Raw genomic sequence first — 19658 nt, 5'->3', positions numbered from 1 at the left:
ACAACAGGAATAGCATGGTGTCAGCTAAACGTTGAACTTGATTTTGGAGCCCGTTAAAAGCCTCTCTGCCGTGCGAGCGTGACAATAGCATATGCCATTGCACTATATGTGATGACAGCGGGATGCACAAAAAAACTTTTTCTACTGCTTTCAGAAATAATGCTTAGTGCTGTTTTTGTCTGGGATCCTACTGCGAACCGAAGCGGAGAATATTCACCGTGTGTGGAGCGGAACCATGTTAACAAGGTCTGTTTCAATACAGATAAGCACAATATTATACAACACAAAGGCGTATATGTTTAGTGATACTTTGGTAGTAGTTTTAAGTAGGTTCCCTTGTTTTTTCATTTCCCTATAGATTAAGAACAACTTGTCCCGCTCCTAGATGCTCTACAAATAATATATAAACAAGTGCTTTGAGAATTGTTAGGTCTGTAAATCCATTCATGTAACAAAGACAATAAGACGTAGTTTGTTGTTAAAAAGCTGGTGCACCGAAACATTGTCCCCTCATGGAGTATTTTGCAAAAGCAGAACTCTGTGACCCCTGCACGCTGCCCACAACTACCGGTAATTGTGATACATTTTATCCATCACAAACTCGTAATAAAGAGCATGATACGTCACTGAAGTACATTTTTGGAAAGACGGCGGGGAAAAGAATCAGTTCCTAAGTACCATCCAAAAAATGTTACTACTTCCTCCTCTCACGGTCTAACATCAGGTATCCAGCTTTAACAATGTACTTTGTCTTATAACATGAGTACTGCATAAGTGCAATGTTTGTAATGCTTAATTTTAATGACTTACTCTGAACTTTTGTCATTTTCTCAACAATTTGAACTCACCCCGTGACGATTATCTCCGGATATGTGTGTGAGCCTAATGTCCACGTGCCTCCGCTGACGGGCCACTCCTGGGGTAATGAAAGCACATTTCTCTTACTATTTAAAAAGCCTTAATGGACAAAGCCGTAGTCCCCGCAGATGGACTCACTCACCTTCTGACTGTAGCCGGTCTTTTTATGCTTGGCTCCTATCGAGTAGAGGATGGGGATGATGTCGGGCGGGCAGTCTGCGAAGTAGGCTGTGCAGGTGACCGGGGACTCGTGGACGTCCATGGGGTACGGGTTCTCGAAGACGGGGAAGCTGAGGCACATAATAATGACGCAGGTGGAGTTTATTATCCCCGAGCACCGACACAACACAAATGCTGCGTGTGTGTTCCAGTTTTTAGTACATGTATTTTTTTATCGAGCAACCTATCAGGGCTTAATTTGTTTGTCCGTTTGCCATTCCGTTTTCTCATTATTTCTGGATCTGGCACAGGAAGCTACAGGTTATGTAAACAGATGCACTCGAGATTTTATTAAAGGTCCTTTGTTGGACCTTTTATTAAAGGCCCAACAACAAAAAAGCACACAGAAGAAACAAGAAAAAAACAGGGTAAGAAAAAAAGGGATACATTTAAAAATAAGGTTTAAGAAAAATACATCCTAAGAAAAAAAGAGTTCCAAAATAAAAGTCCCATTTAGTCTAGATTTTTTCCAGTTTTTGAGTCTGTGTGTGATTTCCCCCCCATGGTCCGTATGTCAGTTATGGCGTCGGTCTAGTCCTTATGCCTCGATGCAGTTTGTGTCATTTTTTTTTTGACTGGCTTTTTCCCAGACGCCAGAAGTATGTTCAAAAGATATCCATTCATGTTGTCCATGGCAGAGGATTGGCGGTTTGCTGATATTATGTGTTGTCTGGCTTTGTCTGTGTTTTGAAATATATTATATGGACCTCCTTGAGTCTGAATGTCAGAACATACAATAATATTTAAACATAAGTGTTTTAAAATGGTCAAACTGTAATGACTTGACCTTTGGCTTTTAAGCCTCTTGTTTGTAGCAAATAGTAGTAAATTAATGTTGATCTTTATGTTATGTGCAGGGATGTCAAGGTTATTAGGTTAATCGATAATGATTCGATGATGATTTCGGTCACGATATAATTAGAAAGACTAAAAAATTATAATTGTGACATTTTTAGAATAATATTGAATTTATAGAAAAGTGAAAATTTTTGAACTAAATTAGCTATTTTTTAGTTCAATGAAAAAAAAATTGATGATTTTAGAAGCAAAATGAATTCCTTTGTGTACAGTAAACCTAAATGTCACGTGCTAAGTTATCTTTACGTCAAAATAATCATTCAGAAGGTTTGGCTTCATAAAGCTGGTCACATATTGAAGGAAATAAAATGTAGGATTTTATTGTTGTTTTGGTCATGACGTTAATAATTGTGAATAAACGCTAAATTGCTATGTTTACTCTCACAATCATCATTACACTATAATTTGAAATCGTGACATCCCTAGGTATGTGTGGTCAGTAGTGACCAAATGCCATTTTTAATTGAATGAGTATCTCAAACGAGAAACTTAATTTTAATTGTTCTAATTAAATGACCTAATTAAGACGCAAAGGCAATTAATGCTCTCCCACTCATTTATACGTTGTCGCCTTAAGCAGAAATCTGTCAACTGCAGCACGCCAGCCCTTCATCCAGAGACAACAGAGGGACGGAATGTTCATGTGAAATGATCTAGAGGACATGCCAGATCTCATCATCTAATCTAACGAGAACTAGATCAGGGATTTAATGTCAGGGAGTGATAAACAGCTGTAGTGAGCTGGTTTTCAAACTATACAAGATCTTACCAGTGAAACAACAATCAGACACGACTAGACAATAGTTTAGTTTTATCTATTTATCTATTTATCCATCTATACTGATTATCGTCCTGCAAGGGTGAGTTTAAACTTGTCCTGGTCCTGGTTTGAGCTCCGTTTAGTCCTGATGTTGGTTGGTTGGTTTGGTCCTTTTCGAGTTCTGGTTTAGTCCAGGTCTAGTCCAGGTTTAGTCTCAGTTTAGTCAGAGTTTTGATACGGTATGTGTGCACCCGTTTGTATTATCCACTTTACGGCACAAAACTCGACTTGGCAAAAGAAGACACTTTCATACTTTCTGTTCAGTCCTTTGCTTAACTGATGGGGCTTTTCATAACAAATCTGTCAAACCTTTCGTTCATCACACCGTTGACATCTCTATCTTGTGCCGTCAACCATTTTCAGATAAAATGAAGCCCAAATTCAACTTTTTTCATACTTTGTTCCTAAAATCCGTCAGCCTGGCACTCTTTGATAAGAAGATGCACATTTTCTATAACAAATCATTCTCTCATGTCATCACAGCTGGGCTATAAATCTTAGCCATCAACCAAATATCAATACAACATTAAATTCGGCCGAACTAAATTGTCTGTACACAATTTGAGAATCTGTTATAATTTTGGGTTTATGGGTTGGCCACAATGGACGGTATCACAGAGCCCAATTTAGCCCTTTAGAAGCTGCGTATCATTTCTTGGGGCAGATCATTTGTCAAATTGTACGGTTGAATAGCCACATATTAGTTTCCGTGATGACACATACTTGCTCTGTGTGAGGTCCACTACAATCAGGTCCTTCTCCAAAAGCACCACGACCGCGTAAGGATCCTGGACCTCTGCAACACACAAGGGCAAGCGCATGGGTTTGTATGCATGACCTTGACAGAACTAAAGGGTTAGAGAGCGTGGGTTGAAAATAAAAAGCCAAAGACTTGCATCTCAAACTACTGGCTGTAAGTTTTTAACGGTTGGAACAAATGGCTGAAGGTGATTGTAACTTTATTATCCCCACAGGAAAGTGAGTCCTCTGCATTAGACCAATTCCAATCACGGTGGAGGAACCTGTCAGGAGCAGTGTGCAGCCACAGTGCAGTATCCGGGCAACACCTACTGCGCTGATTTCTTATGTATTTTCATTCATAACATTACATACATTATCAGTGACATACATGTATACAAAGAATGAATGAAAAGTAGCAGTGAAAAGTGCTAAGTTCATAAACAGCCACATACAACATATATATATATATATATATATATATTTTAAAATCATTTCATAAACTATGTCAAGATGAATTGGTTAATCAATAATCCTGATTATTCCACCAAAAAGGTCATCTTAAATGTAAATGCTTTCTTGTTTGATTAACTTTGATTCACTTTAAAATGCATAAAGTTTGATGTCATAAAGCTGCTCATATACTACAGTTCATAAATGTATTAGACATGTGAATGGTAGTGTGAATAATTGTAATTGCAAAATGCCTCACAATAATAGTTAAAGCTACGCAGTTCCATGGCATATTCAGTTTCTTTCAGTAATTTGGATTTCTCACATATAAATCTAGTCTTGTAACGTTGCCATCACTGGACATGACGAAGCAGCAAGTAGAAATTCAAAGCTAACTCGCCAAAGAATGAAGCAAGACATTATAATTCTTTTGTGTCTCTTTCATATTCAGATTACAGCAGACATGGGACTGACGGGTGCGCTGAACCAAACCGAACGTGCCAAACAAAGAAAGACGTATCAATTACGCCTTTTTGCACCTCATCTTCCAGACGCAACAAGGAAAAGGCTTTTAATTATACCTTTTCGACTAAATAAATACGCGTGAAGTTCTTGGCAGCATATTTAACGCCACAATAACACAGGGGATGAATGGATTTGAATAGCTGGATAATAAAGAGTCCCTGTTTGAAATGTAATATAGTGGAGTATAGGAGTATAGTGTTGCACAAGCTCACCATTGTTGTAGGGGGTCTCGCAGAGCACCATAAACTCCACAATGGGATGATCCATCTCCAGCACAGTAATGGCCTTTCCGTGCATGATGGTTAATGTGGGTCGTCGTCCGGCTTTGTCGTACGAAAGCCCTCCAGAGAAGATGATGAAAGGTTCGCTGTGCGGGCAGGCATTCAGGGGAGATTATTCAGCAGATATGTGGCCATGACGCTTTACTACAGACAGTGGATGAGTGAGCAAAGCAGATAAAGCCGTCTAGAGCAATGACCCTAAAAAATTAAGGGGAGTAACAGATCTGTTTTTTTATTCAAAGGACACATTATGCAGTATTTGTGTTGTTATTGGCTTCAAAACATGCTTTTAAGTACCATAAGTCCTTTGGTAGCATTATAGAATTTAAGATAATGTATAAATTACTGTTACATCATCAGGAATTGAGTCAGAACTCCGTCTACTGGCCACAGAGGGAATTACAAAGGGAGATAAAGCAACGTAGCTTTGCCCTGACATGCTAATGCAAGCACATAGTTGTTATGAACCTGGTATGACGCCAGCAGCCCTCAGAACGAGTCTGGCGATGATGTATGGACTTAAAACAGCGCAGTAAACCTTCAGATCTCTACCTTTGTCATCACATAACAGGATCAGAAGGAGTCTTACTGAACAGGATTCATCAAACAAGTGAGAATGAAACTAAATACAGTTCCAGGTATGTTTTTGATGAGGGAACAGTATTATAACACGGTTAAAAGCTCCTTTATATGGCCTTTAATTACAATAAACAAAATAATACATGTGGTCTACAAAGTTATATTTTCTGGTGCTTGTGCCAAGGAGATGTCAGAACTTCCAGCAGAACAGTTACATCGTGCACCTTTAAGCCTACGTGAGACACATCTGTTCAGTTTGTGACATAAATTCTTTCTATCACCACCAAACATTAAAAACTAGGACAGAAAGGATGTCATAATGTTAGTTTAAAGGTATATTCATGAACATAATTTAATACCTGGTCATAAAATATTATGACTTAATTCAAGTATTGTACAATTTATGCCTTTTTCCATTTCTTTTTAGTTTCTTTACGGCATGGAAATAGCCTCAAAATGATGAAAACATACCTGCTTCTTGTGGTTTTGTACTCCACTTTGAGAATTGGTTTACACGACTCCTTCTTCCCATCCTTCAGTATCTTTCCTAAAAAAAAAAATATATACATAGTAAATAATTGCAGAACAACCTATGACAACAATAAACTACCTTATTTACCACCACACATTTATCTTTAAGTCGTGGTGGTTAAAGTTAAATGACATGTACAAATAACATGAGAAATAACCCATGGCTTTGGCAAAAGACATTTCTTTTCTAAATGTGCAATTTCACAAGCTTTGATTGAATGTTTAGTCACATTCAGTTTTATCTCCACTTTCAAACACGTCGGTTTTGAATGAAAAATAAGAAAACTTTTCATTCCCAACCGTCGCTTAATAACAGAGGCAGACACTTAATAAAACTAACAATATAGGACGTGAATGGAGCACTTTCCTTTACTTTTTGATTAGAAGTTATGTTGAAATTTCAGGGAAGAAAGGGCAGGCAATTATCAAAGTTGTCATATTAAAGAAAGCCCCATTTGAAGCAGTGAAATAAAAATGTCTCTGATTTGAAAAGAAAGTTACACAGTCGGAGGACGAGCGTGGCTGTTTTATCCTGAAGCTGTAAAACGATGAACAAAAACCCATCGTGACAGTACAAATGACATTACTATTACAATTGTTTCGGGGGTTTAGAGCCAGTAGAGTCCAGATAATGATTACGACTATCAAAATAGGATAGTCATGATTACCAGTAGCTACTTTTTTGTATTTGAAGAGTTGTATTTTGATTTTTTAGAACAGAATTAACACAATTTACATCTACTTTATATCATTTAAAATTAACTTGCATATACAACCTTTTATCCAGGCCACAGAGAGCTGACGCAAACTAAATCTAAAACTACAAACTGTCACCACAACTTGACACAGTAAATTATATTATAGAGCAGGGGTCATGGTCAAGCTTTTTAACACCAAGTACCATCAAAGAAAAGATTTGACCTTCTGTGCATCAGATCTAAACCAGGACTATTCCAGGTCTAAATTACTGCTAAACCTGGCCGTGAGTAGAAACACACCACTGACACAAGAAATGACTCAAGAAAGCGCAAAAATTTGATAAAATGCACTCTGAATGAAGCAAATACAAGAACTGCAGTGGTGTCTTTGTACCACCAGAAGAATCGTGCGTACCACCAACAGTGCAGGTACCACAGTTTGAGCAACACAGTAATAGAGGATCAAATTGTAAATCACGATCCTTTGCTCCACTTGAGTGCAGCGGGCAGGAAGAGCCTCTGTCTTTAAAGGAGACGCGTGATGCAGTAAAGCAACGATGATGTACATTTACAGTTACAATAAAAGCTCATCAGGGCAAAAGCGCAGAGCGAAAACGGAGTCGTAAACACTGTCCGCACCAGCGACAGCCAAAAACGGGAAAACCTAGACACCTGACGTGAGTGATTTGAGGTGAAACCAGCTGGAAATCCTTCTTTTTTGCCTCTAGCTCTAAGCGCCACGCAGAGGTGAGAAGAGGCTATGTTCACTGATCATTCGCTTTTATAACGGCGCCCCGTGTTTCCTTTGTGTGTGCGATGCAAAACAGCACATAAATAAGCGGTTCGGAGACACAGCGTGAGCTTGAGCGTGTCCTAAGGTTTGGTTTATTGCTCCTAAATCACACCCTACATGCTTTCACACCACCGGCCCGTCTCCTCAAGGACAGCGAGCGTTTTTAGTTGTTGTTGTTGTGGAGTCCGTATCAATCTACCACAAAGAAAGATTACAATATGCTAATGTGGCCTCGTAAAGCATATAGAAAAATTGAGAATAAAATAAATAACAATAAAAATCGATGCATTGATACTGGGGGGAAACAGAAAAAAGGAATGGTCTGAATCTATATTAAAAGAGCATAGGACCACTTGCTAATAATAATGAATGAACTTCTTTTATGTGTGGAAAATGACATCACCAAGAGTGGTTTGTTTTATTATTTTTGTGGAATCAAACCAAGTATCAAGTGTAGAGCCTTTTTCTGTGTATTGAAATAGAGTTTGACATTTTAGTATGTATTAGTATGAGCACTTAAGACTCATTTTGTTTTGTAGTTCATAAAGCATCTTTGTGTTGTTGTGTTTTATGAATATATATTTGAATATAACAGGAAATACCAAGTAGTAATGCGGTTGTTAAAAAATGCACACTATGAAACCTTTTAACCAATTTACTTTTTATATTTTTGTGGACATTCTAAGGCTTTCTACCACTGTCCAAACAAGAAATGTATTTATTTATTGAGTTTAGGAGCACCGATAATCTATATTACCAATAGATGATAAAATGTGAATATATATAACAGAAGAAAATGCTTTATTAGACATTTCAAATGCATCTGATAAATCCTAATAATTAGTTGTTAAATGCACCATGAGTCTGAGGTTAAACAGGGCTGAAATATGTGATGACATGATCCATTACCGACAGCGCAGTGACATATGCTGCTCTGCTCAGGGACCAATCACAAACCAGCACCGAGCGCCTGCCACTTCACATCCATCTGTCCCTGCTCCGAGTCGGATCCTTACGAAGACTTGAACATGAAGGAAAGATCTGACGAGTAGTTGCCACATGTGCTTTAATCATAACATTTTAATTGCAATCTCGTCTGACAGAGTTGCAGCCGTGATGTGGCCCTTTGTATTGGCTTGTTGCTCTTTTCATTCTATTTGTCAATTGTCTTTATTCCATGCTGATGTAAATAAGAAAGATGCCATTTCCAGAGTTTTTACAAATAGTATTTTGTAAAATCTATTCAAATCTCCTGCTTGGTACGGGGAAATGCCACAGTCAGTTCTGCAGTTTTGATCAGGAAGTCACTGGAGTCTTCTCAGTTATCAAGTCATTTTAGATCAACTTTTAGATCTACATGCCAGAACATGCGTCATATTTCCTCTTTAAATAAGGCATTTGTTTCAACCTGGTTTGCAATATTAATATCAGAATAAGATACCTTTTAAGAGTAGAAACATTTAAAATTAAAAACACTGTTCAGAACAATGTAAAATAATAGATTACAATGTGTTAAGTTTTGCTGTGCCAAAAAACATACAATTTGAAGACACCACATTTTAGGAGACACACGACAAAATAATGCAAAAGACGAGGAAGATAAAATAACTTCTTACACTTAGGGGTAAGGTGTAAGGGGTATTATCAGACCGTGGCGCAGAAGCATCCGAATCATGCAAAGGTATGAGCAAACACTGCACTGGTCTGTTTAAATGAAAATGTATCAGATGATGATATTGACAGACCAAAAGAACCGTTTTGAAGAACTTATAAGAGGTCAAAACGATGAAGATACGTCGTGCCCCATTCAAACACAAACCATTAACAAAGCAGCTCCAGTTCTTGGGGCTCTCACCGTGTGGGAAGGTGACCTGGACTGGCCTTGTGGTGTTCCTCAGACTCCACAGAGTCAGGCTGCCGTCCGAGTGACTGCACATGAACTGCTTTCCTTCGTGATGCCAGCTGACAGAGTGGATGGCCTGGTACCACAGAGACAGAGAGAGGAGAGAGGACATATCAGTTCACATTACAGACGGCCGATGCACAACGTGTGCACCGTGCTCTGCATTGTGGAGGTGAGAATGCAGCAGCAGCCACGCTGTTGTCATACAAAATCCCCATGCTATTTGAAACATACTGAGAAGATCGGCTAAAAGCGTTTTTTAGGGACTGACTGAAATCGCTATCCAGTGATGCTTTGTTTCTTGTTTTTGGGAGTCGATTTCAGAAGCAATTTGGCCAAACCAAATCAATAGTTACATTTTTCTGTAGTTAAAGGTGGAATGGACGATTTTTTTTTCAGCAAATTTTTTATCACATTTCCTCGTGGCGTGGATAAATTATTTGTCCTGCCACATATCAATCATAAAACACACCTATCTCTCACCTGCAGCCGGGTCAGGCTCGTCCCACGTTTCCGCGTGCCTAAGCGCATGGATCTATCATAATATAGTTCCCTCAGTGTACGGGGCAAAATGAAGACGGAGAAAGACAGTTCGAGCTGACGCAGAAGTGGACAGAAATCTACGGGAGACGAGAGATGCGATGCGATCCGTCGCGCTAATAAACAAACGCATGTGTGTGTTGTACCAGTCCACACGGGGGAGTGGCATGTGCACTTCCACCTGAGTTCTCAAAACGCCGAAAAATCGTCCATACCGCCTTTAACTCAACATTCTTTTATTTTCTACCATAATTAATGCCTGAATACTTAATGGCATTGTCCCTGATTGTTTATGTCTTAAATGTGACAAACAAAACTAGTTAAATGATTTAAACGGTTTGCATTATTCCAAAGTTACTCCTCACTTATTAAAATGCATGTTACAACTTCCTTCTTTGCGGAGGATGAAAATGTTTTATAAGTTGGTCCAGACAGCACACAACGGTCTCATTTTTCAAGAGACATTTTTACAAAATGTTACGTTATTATATGAAACAAATTGTGTTCAGCCTGTTCTGGACAGATTAAATCACTCAAGACCAACAATTTCTGGATATGTTAAGAATGTTACAGAAGTCTACAAGCTAAAACCTTGTCAATTTGTCTGTAAGAAATTGTAAATTTCCAATAGGCCTGAAACAATATGAGATTGTGCCAATATTAAAATCTGAAAATCAAGGTTCTATGTGCAACTATTGACCTATATAATTTTACCCATACTAATTAAGGTTATTGAGAAAGTCACAGCAAGACAGTTGACTGATTACTTGGAGGCCAACCAGCTCCTTCACCCACAGCAATTTGGTTTTACTTCAAAGTATTTAACCAAAATAACAAACTGCTGCTTCATTGAAACCTAAAGAAGTCCCAGGACAGGAGTGAGCTGTTGGGAGCGGTATTTCTCTATCCTAAAAAAGCCTTTGAAACGGTCAATCACCACCTTCTTTTATCCAAAATGTCATCTTTTAACATCTCCCCTGAGGCAGTGAGGTGGTTTGCCTCATTTCAGTAACAGCGTGTTAAGGTGGCGGGGAACAAATCTTCATTTCTAAATGCGAATGGGAATACCTCAGGGTTCCATACTGGGACTGCTGCTGTCTCTTAGGCTCAGGTTAGTCAGTGACTCACTCAAAATAAGTAGACTTTAAATCTTAGAAAGACAGTTACTATGAGTTTTTCAATTAAAAGATATTTAGACCAATAATTTCAAATAAATCTGCAAACTGATAAACCCCCAGCTAAAATTTAATTAAGAAAATATCTATAACAACACAAAATAATTTAAATAGATCTGCTCTACATGCACGCTATGATCTTCTCACATATTTCATATTTCATACTGCATGGGCCCGGGCAGCTCTCTTAGCCAAAAAGCAAATTGGATCATTCTACAATCAAGAACTCAAAACTATGGATAGAAAACTAATCCACTTTCATCACTGCCACATCCTTATAATTTATACAATTTTGAAGGCTTCAGTAATTTATGTTGTCTCAAATTATGTTTCAAATGTATGAAGAACCTGGCCCCTGAGCCCCTCGGTACATTTACACAGAGACTAAACAGCTGCAGAGTGACAAGAGCCTCCTTAAAGCAAAACTCTAAAATCCCAGAGTGCACCACGTCTTTTAGGCAGTCAAACTTTTCCTATAAGAGCTGTAAACTGTGGAACTCACCGAAACCACTGAAATCAAATGCAATTCTGACGTAAAAATGTTCACCTCTTAAGTGCTGATGAAATGAAATGTACCAGCGTGTAAGTGGTGTGAAAGTCAATCAATCAAAGTGCTTCGCAAAACTAAAAACATATTCAAATCCCCAAAGTGTATGAGCTGTGTAGATGTGTAAGATGCCTTTTTTAGTTGTGTAAATGTAGAAAAGGCCAACCAGGGACAGGAGTATAAAATTAGCACTTGCTTTGGTTTGTTTTTTAACAATATGTGACAGCATTGTCCCTGCCAAATAAATGAATAAATGAATAAATAAGGGACAAATTGAATGAGAGGAATTCGAGAGACTTATTCAATTGATCTAATAAAGTGAATGGTTCTGATTGACAAAGCTAGTGACACTGAGAAGATACGTTATGATTATATTGTACAATGAAGACCAATTCTTTGATAGATTTTTACTGGCGCAGATATTATGAACTAGTTTAGCACAATTTAAGAAGAGGCTACGATTTACACATCCCCTTTACCTCTGTATTAATCCTTTGCAAGCATACAACACATGGCCATACTTCTTCTGTATTCCATCGTCCTTCTCCCCAAGTGACCTTTTCTTTGTTGCTATTTCGGTGTTTTTCCAGCACCTCTGTCATGCTGCGTTAACAAGGGCCCTGATTAGAGCGCAGCCGCAGGAGAGGGCTCTGGGAGATGTGTCATGGAGCAGACAGAGCCTCCACGATTTTAGCTTCAGGTGTCGTACGCAGACCACGAGCAGGAATATATTCACCCACAAGTAAACTGGAAATCAACTGAACAGGATGATGCATCAACTCTGCAACGAGAATAACTTATATATGTGCAAAGTTTTAAGAGCAGTGATTCTCCGTCGGTCTCATCTTCGACTTTCTTGTCCCTTAAAATGTTGAGGAGATAGACATTTTGCATTTATATATTTTCCAAACTAACCTCATAATCATAGTTTGAGTTTTTGCTTGCTGACAATGTCAATAAAATGTTTCTGATTCTGATTTAACCTGATCCACGTAATGCATTCCTTGAAACAGAGACACTGTATTTGTTTTCAAACTATATTACTTTTGACATGTTTGGGGCAAATATTTTTAACGGCTTGAAGTAGAGATATTCAGATCCAGTTTTGACACATTTATGACAAAGTATTGTGCAGTAACTTTACTTACAACAAAATTAACATCCAAACTCATCCAAAAGTCTACGAATTATTATTATTATCAGTAAATTTGGAAAACCACTGTATTAGGAAACTCCATTCCCAAGTACAGCAATAATCTGCATCTTTAAGCAGGACATTTTACTTCTATTAATTTGTTTATTTTATTTGTACCAGTTGGTGAAAACATGTGCACATTAAATGTGCAATAGTTTTATTAAATTAAATAGCTTTTTATCATTTTTTTGTAGGGCTGGATGGCATGAAAAAAGGTACTGCAATTTATTTTGAATGTATTATGTCACAAAACAAATAACATGGCTCTCAATATACATTTTCTGAAAATAAAAACTCTTCTACAAACCATGTTTTTTTGCTGAGCGAGAAATAGCTCTGGACATCTCAATTAAAGCATAATAATAATATCTGATGTTGGATTAAAATCTGATTAGTTGCGCAGCCCTAAATTTCATCAGCCAAAACATAAACATGGACAATACTACGACACAATACACGACTTCTCCAAATCATGCAGGTCATAATGTTCCGCTCGATCTTTATATAGGTGCAATCCATTATATTCCTCGGCGCTCTGAACAGGAAAACATTTTGTCGTGGTGTTGCTTCGCTGAAGGTGCAGCCTCGAGGGTCCTATAATGAATGTGTGCAGGATGTGAGCGGTGAGTGAGACGTGATGAGCGATGGCGGAGCGTTCAGAGGATCAGCGCCACGGAGGGGAAACGTCCGAAGCCTAAATTGGTTTGAGGGCAGCGGGAGTTCAAACAAAAGCTGATTAAATAAGATGCAATGTGGTTTTATGTGTCAGGCAGAAGTCAGAAGAGCGGGGAGATAAGATACTGATGTTTTGATAACCTTAAAAGAAATATGTGCCTGTGGGGTTTGGTTCCAGGCACAATTGTACTTTTTAAACTCTGTTATTTTGTGTATTGCAAAATGTAATTACATAAAAGCCTTGGGGGGACACTAGTAGTAAACACTTGATGAATGACATGAAATATACCTTCAGAGTCAGATAATTTGAACTCTCCATGGTTCAATTGACTATATGAACCCTAAAACCACCAACCTTGACATCATCATAGATATTTTAGGCTTGAACAGCAGATAAATGTTCTTGTTGAATCCAATGTTTCTGTTGGTTACCGTAACATTATTATTATTATTATGCTATAACAAAAATTAAAAATAACTGATTCTAAAAACAGCATCAATAATGATTTCCAAAAAAAGCACGTGTGACATTCATTTTCAGGTCACTTCCTTACAGTTTTATGTCTCTGTATTGAATCCATGTCTGGTAATAACACAGTGCTGTACGATCTGGGTATTGTTCAATCGCTGGCACTTCAAACGTGGCTAAACACAAACTTTGCTAATGATCCAGCGCGGTGACACATCTCCAGTTGTACCTGGGTGTTTGCTACGCTCTGTCAAAAGCCCGGTCTGCCTCAACCTTTCCAATCCCCCTGTTCAGGTGCAGTAATTGGTTTCAAAAGTCAAGCCGAAACCAGCTCCTCGTGTCGACGCCGCTGCAGTTCAAAGCCATGTTAAAAATACGGGTAAACAAACACTGAAAGCTAAATGCTAATCAGCGCTCTTTGCGGGTCCAGCAAGTGTTATTTTGGCATTGTTTTTATTTCTGAAAGTGTGCAAAAGGTTATAATAAATCGTACCAGGTCTCGTCTCGAGCCGCTGTGGTGTCGCTATGATGCTTTTTAATGCCTCAATCATGCCCCTCGCTCTGAGCAAACATGAATAAGTGCTCCTGGTGCAATTTCCTCCTCAATTTATCACATTTTGAAAAATATTCTTCTATTGTTCACTTACTGGTCTGTTTAGCAACAACATGTGAACAACAGTTTGAGGGCAATAGCTTAATACTTTGTAATAGTAATGCAGTTTTTTTATTACCCAAAGTTGGGTAATGATTGTCTTTACATTAAGGATGTAACAATAACTGAAAGATTGTGATATAACTTTGTCAAACGTTTCACAATATCATGGACTGTCACCATTTTTTGAATAATAACCTCCTTTACGTTTACAGTCACCGTTTTGTTTCAGCAACATCAAAAAATACAAAGGGAACTGCATAGACCATGATCCTTTGCTTTATTTCAGTGCTTCTCCACAATATCACAATACATATTGTGCCGATGAATATTGTGATAAGCTCATACTGCGAGATTTGCACATCCCTAATTTTCATTATCCCTGTAGACATTCCTGCCCTGCCACCAAACTCAATATTGACCCCAAACTTATCGGACCACTCTTGCCCCAGTCTACATGCAACTAAAAGAACCGATCAGGTGTGAGCAGTGTTTGAGGGACATCCAGGGTCATCTATGAATTAGCATTAGCACCAGTGGTTACATCAACCGAGGAAGCTCCGTCATTGGCACATTTTTTCCAGCTGTGACGGAAAATTTGGAAGAGAGTCCATCTCTTTGACGAGCTGAAAATCCAACTATTGCCATGTGCAGCCTGGTGGTGAAGCCGTTAAGGTGGCAGCACCCATGTTAGGCTCCAAGTGCAGTGTCATGAGTGAGTTTGAATTTCTGACAATTTATGCCATGTCCTCCCTTCTCTCTCATCCCCATTTCATGCACAAAAAATCCTCAAAGAAAATGTCAAAAAGGTAAAGCAAATGTAACTTTTGCTCTTTGTTTTACATGGGATATCAACATACCTTGCTGAATTTTAGCTTCTACCGCTGCTTTTGTGGACGTTTTGTGTCAAGAGACTGACCTAAAACCCGACTTTCCTCAGGACTTGCTTCCACAGCCCTAGCACAGCGCGGCTTCACTTTTCTCCCTCCAAAATTCAGGGATTTAGTGGCACGGTTGTACTGACAATATAAATGTGCAGCATAACCAGCAGAAATCATGTTTAGATCATAAAACACAAAGTGAGAGTGGCTGCAGCTGGTGAGAAGGACACGAGTGGGAGCGCACATGTGTTGGTGTGCGCTGCAGATACACAAATGTAGATACATAATATTGTCCGCTTGACTGCGGTGTTACTTACGCACTAGTTTGTGGATGGAGTATAGAAGAGGCGAGTGGAAAAGGAGATGGATGAGCGGGTTCATGCATGTGTGTGTGAACTCTGCATGACACAGTGAGTACAACCTGTCGCACACATGCAGTTACAATAGAAGGACGGATGATGATAAAATAGCTTATGATCTTTTGGGACCCTGTCTGTCATAATGACGGTTTGGCATTATGCCAACTCTTCTTTATTAGATTTGAATCATTCATAACACAGAGACATATATTACACCCTATATTACAAAAATGTATTCTTATCAAATGGGATTTGCATAAGGAAGGTTTCCCCTTCCTCACGCAAATCCCAACTGTCAATCAAACCTGTCGCTAACGCTAGCTAAGTTGACTCATGGAAAACGCAGCACCTGATTGGTCGGTTATTATTGTTCATAACTTGATTTACAAACAAAATAAACCATGTAGAGCTGTTTAATACAAATATTTTAAGGCCTTGACAAGACTCACAAGTTACAGTTACAAAGAAAGAAGCACTGTTTTCCAGAACCCAAGGAAAATGCTATCTGAAACGCAGCGGCTAAAGCGTTCACGGTCAGTTTACGGTCGATGGGCCCAAAGACAGAACAAACGTGTGCACTGGCTTGAGCGAGATATGAGCCCACCTACTGCTCTACCACATGAGTAAGTCATCAGTACAAGCTTTAACTATGAAATATTAAGTACCTGACAAATCATTTTGAGAACTATGTACAGTGTAACTTTCTGTCTTTTAATGACTCAGATAAACAAAACAATTTAAACTGATTATTTCTGTTTGTGCTTTTGTATTGTTCTTTTATTTCATGCATTTATATTGTGATTTAATTGTGTTTTAATGATTGTACAGCACAACTCCAGAGCGGTTACACGGAGCAACTTAAGTAAAAGAATCTCCCATTAAGCTGATCTTTTTACCTCATTATATGTTAAAACTCACCTCGTCGTAATAGATCCTGAAGTCTACCTTCTTGGCTCGCAGGTCCCACTGTACGACTGTTCCGCTCTCAAACCCAACCAGCAACTGAAAAAGAAGAGAATAAGTCAAGATGTTATGAATGAACATCTTAATTAACTAGTATTCTGGGACTGTTTTTACTCAAATGACAAAATCCAATTATTCTCGGCCCAAAAAACCCACTTCTTCTACCTGGAGCTACTTTCCGTGTCCCACTTTTAAACGTCGTCTTTGTGTTTCTGAATTCCCACAGCCAGATTGCGCCAGCGTGGCTCCGCTCGCCCATTGTACGAGCACATTTCACTTTAGAGAGCCAGCGGGAGAGAGAAGTAAGGACACGGAAATGTAATCCACGGAGCCATTTTGTTGTGTTGTCAAAATCAGTAGTGGTTTTGGGAGTGTAATAAGTTCTCTCTTCCAGCACATATCTTTTACTAGTAACTTAACGGCTTCATTTGGCAGTTTTAAACAACAGACTTACTTGGGGCATTACTCATTCATCACTTGAGAATATTCACTTTTTCCGTAGCCAGTGTTGGGAAGAATACTTTTAATATATGTACAATACTTTAAGTTGCATTATGTGATGTCTTAAACGTTATGGTTGTTAAACCGCCTGTTTTTATTGATCGCTACTTTTCTAGTTTTTTCCTTCACTAATACCATGTTGTTTAAAGCCGAACTTGCCTGATCGAGTTCTGCAATGTACAGCTATACAAACATACCAACAACGTGATATTTTCAAGCTCAATTTAACAGTTAATCCCTCGGTTGTCATAAAAGAAACTTGAATATTATTGCCCCCAACTATAGTGCGTTTGTTTCAAAGCAAGACAAGGCAAGTTTATTTGTAGAGCACATTTCATACACAAGGCAACTCAAAGTGCTTCACACAACAGGGAAAATGCATTCAAATCACAAAGAAATTAAAGAAACAGAAATACAATAAAATTAATTGAATAAAAAATAAAAAAATACTTTTACACGTCTGACGTGTTTCGGAGTCCAACTCCCTTTATAAATCAATCCAACTGATTGTCTAAACTAATAAAATCACAAACAAAAGAGAAGAGTGCAAAGAAACAAATCCTCCAGCAGGAGGCCGGTCCATGTTTAGTCCTGACTCTGGCACCAGCAGGAGGCCGGTCCATGTTTAGTCCTGACTCTGGCACCAGCAGGAGGCCGGTCCATGTTTAGTCCTGACTCTGGCACCAGCAGGAGGCCGGTCCATGTTTAGTCCTGACTCTGGCACCAGCAGGAGGCCGGTCCATGTTTAGTCCTGACTCTGGCACCAGCAGGAGGCCGGTCCATGTTTAGTCCTGACTCTGGCACCAGCAGGAGGCCGGTCCATGTTTAGTCCTGACTCTGGCACCAGCAGGAGGCCGGTCCATGTTTAGTCCTGACTCTGGCACCAGCAGGAGGCCGGTCCATGTTTAGTCCTGACTCTGGCACCAGCAGGAGGCCGGTCCCTGTTTAGCCCTGACTCTGGCACCAGCAGGAGGCCGGTCCATGTTTAGTCCTGACTCTGGCACCAGCAGGAGGCCGGTCCCTGAGGTCCTCAGAGTCCGAGATGGTTCATATGGCACTAACATATCCAAGATGTACTTTGGTGCTAGGCCATGGAGAGACTTGTACACAAGCAGAGCTGCTTTAAAGTCTCTTCTCTGAGCCACAGGAGCCAGTGCAGAGACCTGAGAACAGGACTAATGTGATCGTACTTCCTGGTTCTAGTCAGGACCCGAGCAGCAGCGTTCTGGATGTACTGCAGCTGTTTTACAGTGTAAAGGGTAAGTCATTTATTTACCAGAGCACTGAAGAAGCGACTTGAATGAGTAGCGAAACATATTCACTCTTACAAATTCTAGTCAGAATTCAAGTTTCTTTTACAATTTAACAGTCGCACAAATAACGTAATGTCTGTATTTTCACAATCTGGTTACTCATTGGAGGAGGAGGAGTGAAATACACCAAAGTACAGAGTATTATTGCACCTTTTATGCATAAATAGATTTTGAACACAGCCAACAAACAGACTGATAGAAAACCCTGATGGAAAGAGTGTTGACACAATCTGAAGTGAGATCTGAGGAGACGAGCGATGTGGAGGAGAGGAAGAAAAGGAAAAGATATAATGGAAAAATGTGACTGTTTGTATGTGCAATTCATTCAAGACAAATTGTATGACTATTGGGTCTTTATTTTGGTGCATTATAACCAAAATAATCTTAATATTACTTTTTTTCCAGGTAAAACCACAGTAATCATTTAGCCAAAAGTAATACAAAATAGCTCTCGTTTTAACAGGATTTGTTGCCGTAAATATTAGATATTACATTCATTCATATCATTCTAAAATCTACTGACTGTCTGGTAATTTAACTCATAATTTCAACTCTTGATTCGGCACAGACATGGCACGTTCTGTGTTTTGATAGCACATGGCTGAACACGCTATTTATTTTGCCCAAAAAATATGTCATTACTGAAAGTGCCGATTCAAATTAAGAGTTATTTTCCAGCTGAATTTCAAGCGGAATATCAATTTCATTTTGAGTGTCTGATTTTCAAACTGTGAAAGGAGGAGGTTGGCACACGGCTAATATTCACATGTCGGAATGTCTGATTTTTCAGAAGAAAGTTTCTCAGCTTTACCTCCTCCACAGATAATAACTAATAACTAATGAGGCTCATATGGTCTTCAGATCATTTATTATTTATTAAACACGGCTCTTCAGTGGACAGTCTTCTTGACAGTGGTAAATCTCTGCTGTGAAGTGTCCTGTCTGCAGAATAACAAAAGTTTCCCGTGAGACAGAAACATATGGGACCTTAGACTGGGACGAAGGGGCCTTTTCACTCTGCCACACCTGAGATACTGTCCTGCCTCTCCCGGTGAAGGCAGTGACAAAAACCCGAACAAACATCACGTGAAACAATGATCTCTTACTTCTAATAAGATAAACACGTCACATG

The 19658-nt window shown here is 39.0% G+C and overlaps 1 protein-coding gene across 6 annotated transcripts in view; it reads right to left on the bottom strand.

The window, feature by feature from the left end:
• stxbp5l (syntaxin binding protein 5L) overlaps positions 1 to 19658 on the bottom strand; it is a 209402-nt gene that overhangs the window by 52839 nt on the left and 136905 nt on the right. For all 6 annotated transcript variants that reach the window (XM_072445162.1, XM_072445164.1, XM_072445166.1 and 3 more), the window contains exons 7-13: positions 16668 to 16751; positions 9209 to 9332; positions 5803 to 5878; positions 4684 to 4838; positions 3479 to 3551; positions 1001 to 1148; positions 849 to 916 (exon numbers count right to left, since the gene is read on the bottom strand). In XM_072445162.1, the coding sequence (XP_072301263.1) occupies positions 849 to 916; positions 1001 to 1148; positions 3479 to 3551; positions 4684 to 4838; positions 5803 to 5878; positions 9209 to 9332; positions 16668 to 16751 (728 nt within the window). The remainder of the gene's footprint in view (positions 1 to 848; positions 917 to 1000; positions 1149 to 3478; positions 3552 to 4683; positions 4839 to 5802; positions 5879 to 9208; positions 9333 to 16667; positions 16752 to 19658) is intronic.

The sequence above is a fragment of the Eucyclogobius newberryi genome, unplaced genomic scaffold (assembly GCF_026437365.1).
Source record: "Eucyclogobius newberryi isolate DKJ021-1_F unplaced genomic scaffold, fEucNew1.0.hap1 SCAF_14, whole genome shotgun sequence".
Lineage (NCBI taxonomy): Eukaryota > Metazoa > Chordata > Actinopteri > Gobiiformes > Gobiidae > Eucyclogobius > Eucyclogobius newberryi.
The sequence above is the reverse complement of the archived record's forward strand: the minus strand, read 5'-3'. Positions and strand labels throughout refer to the sequence as shown.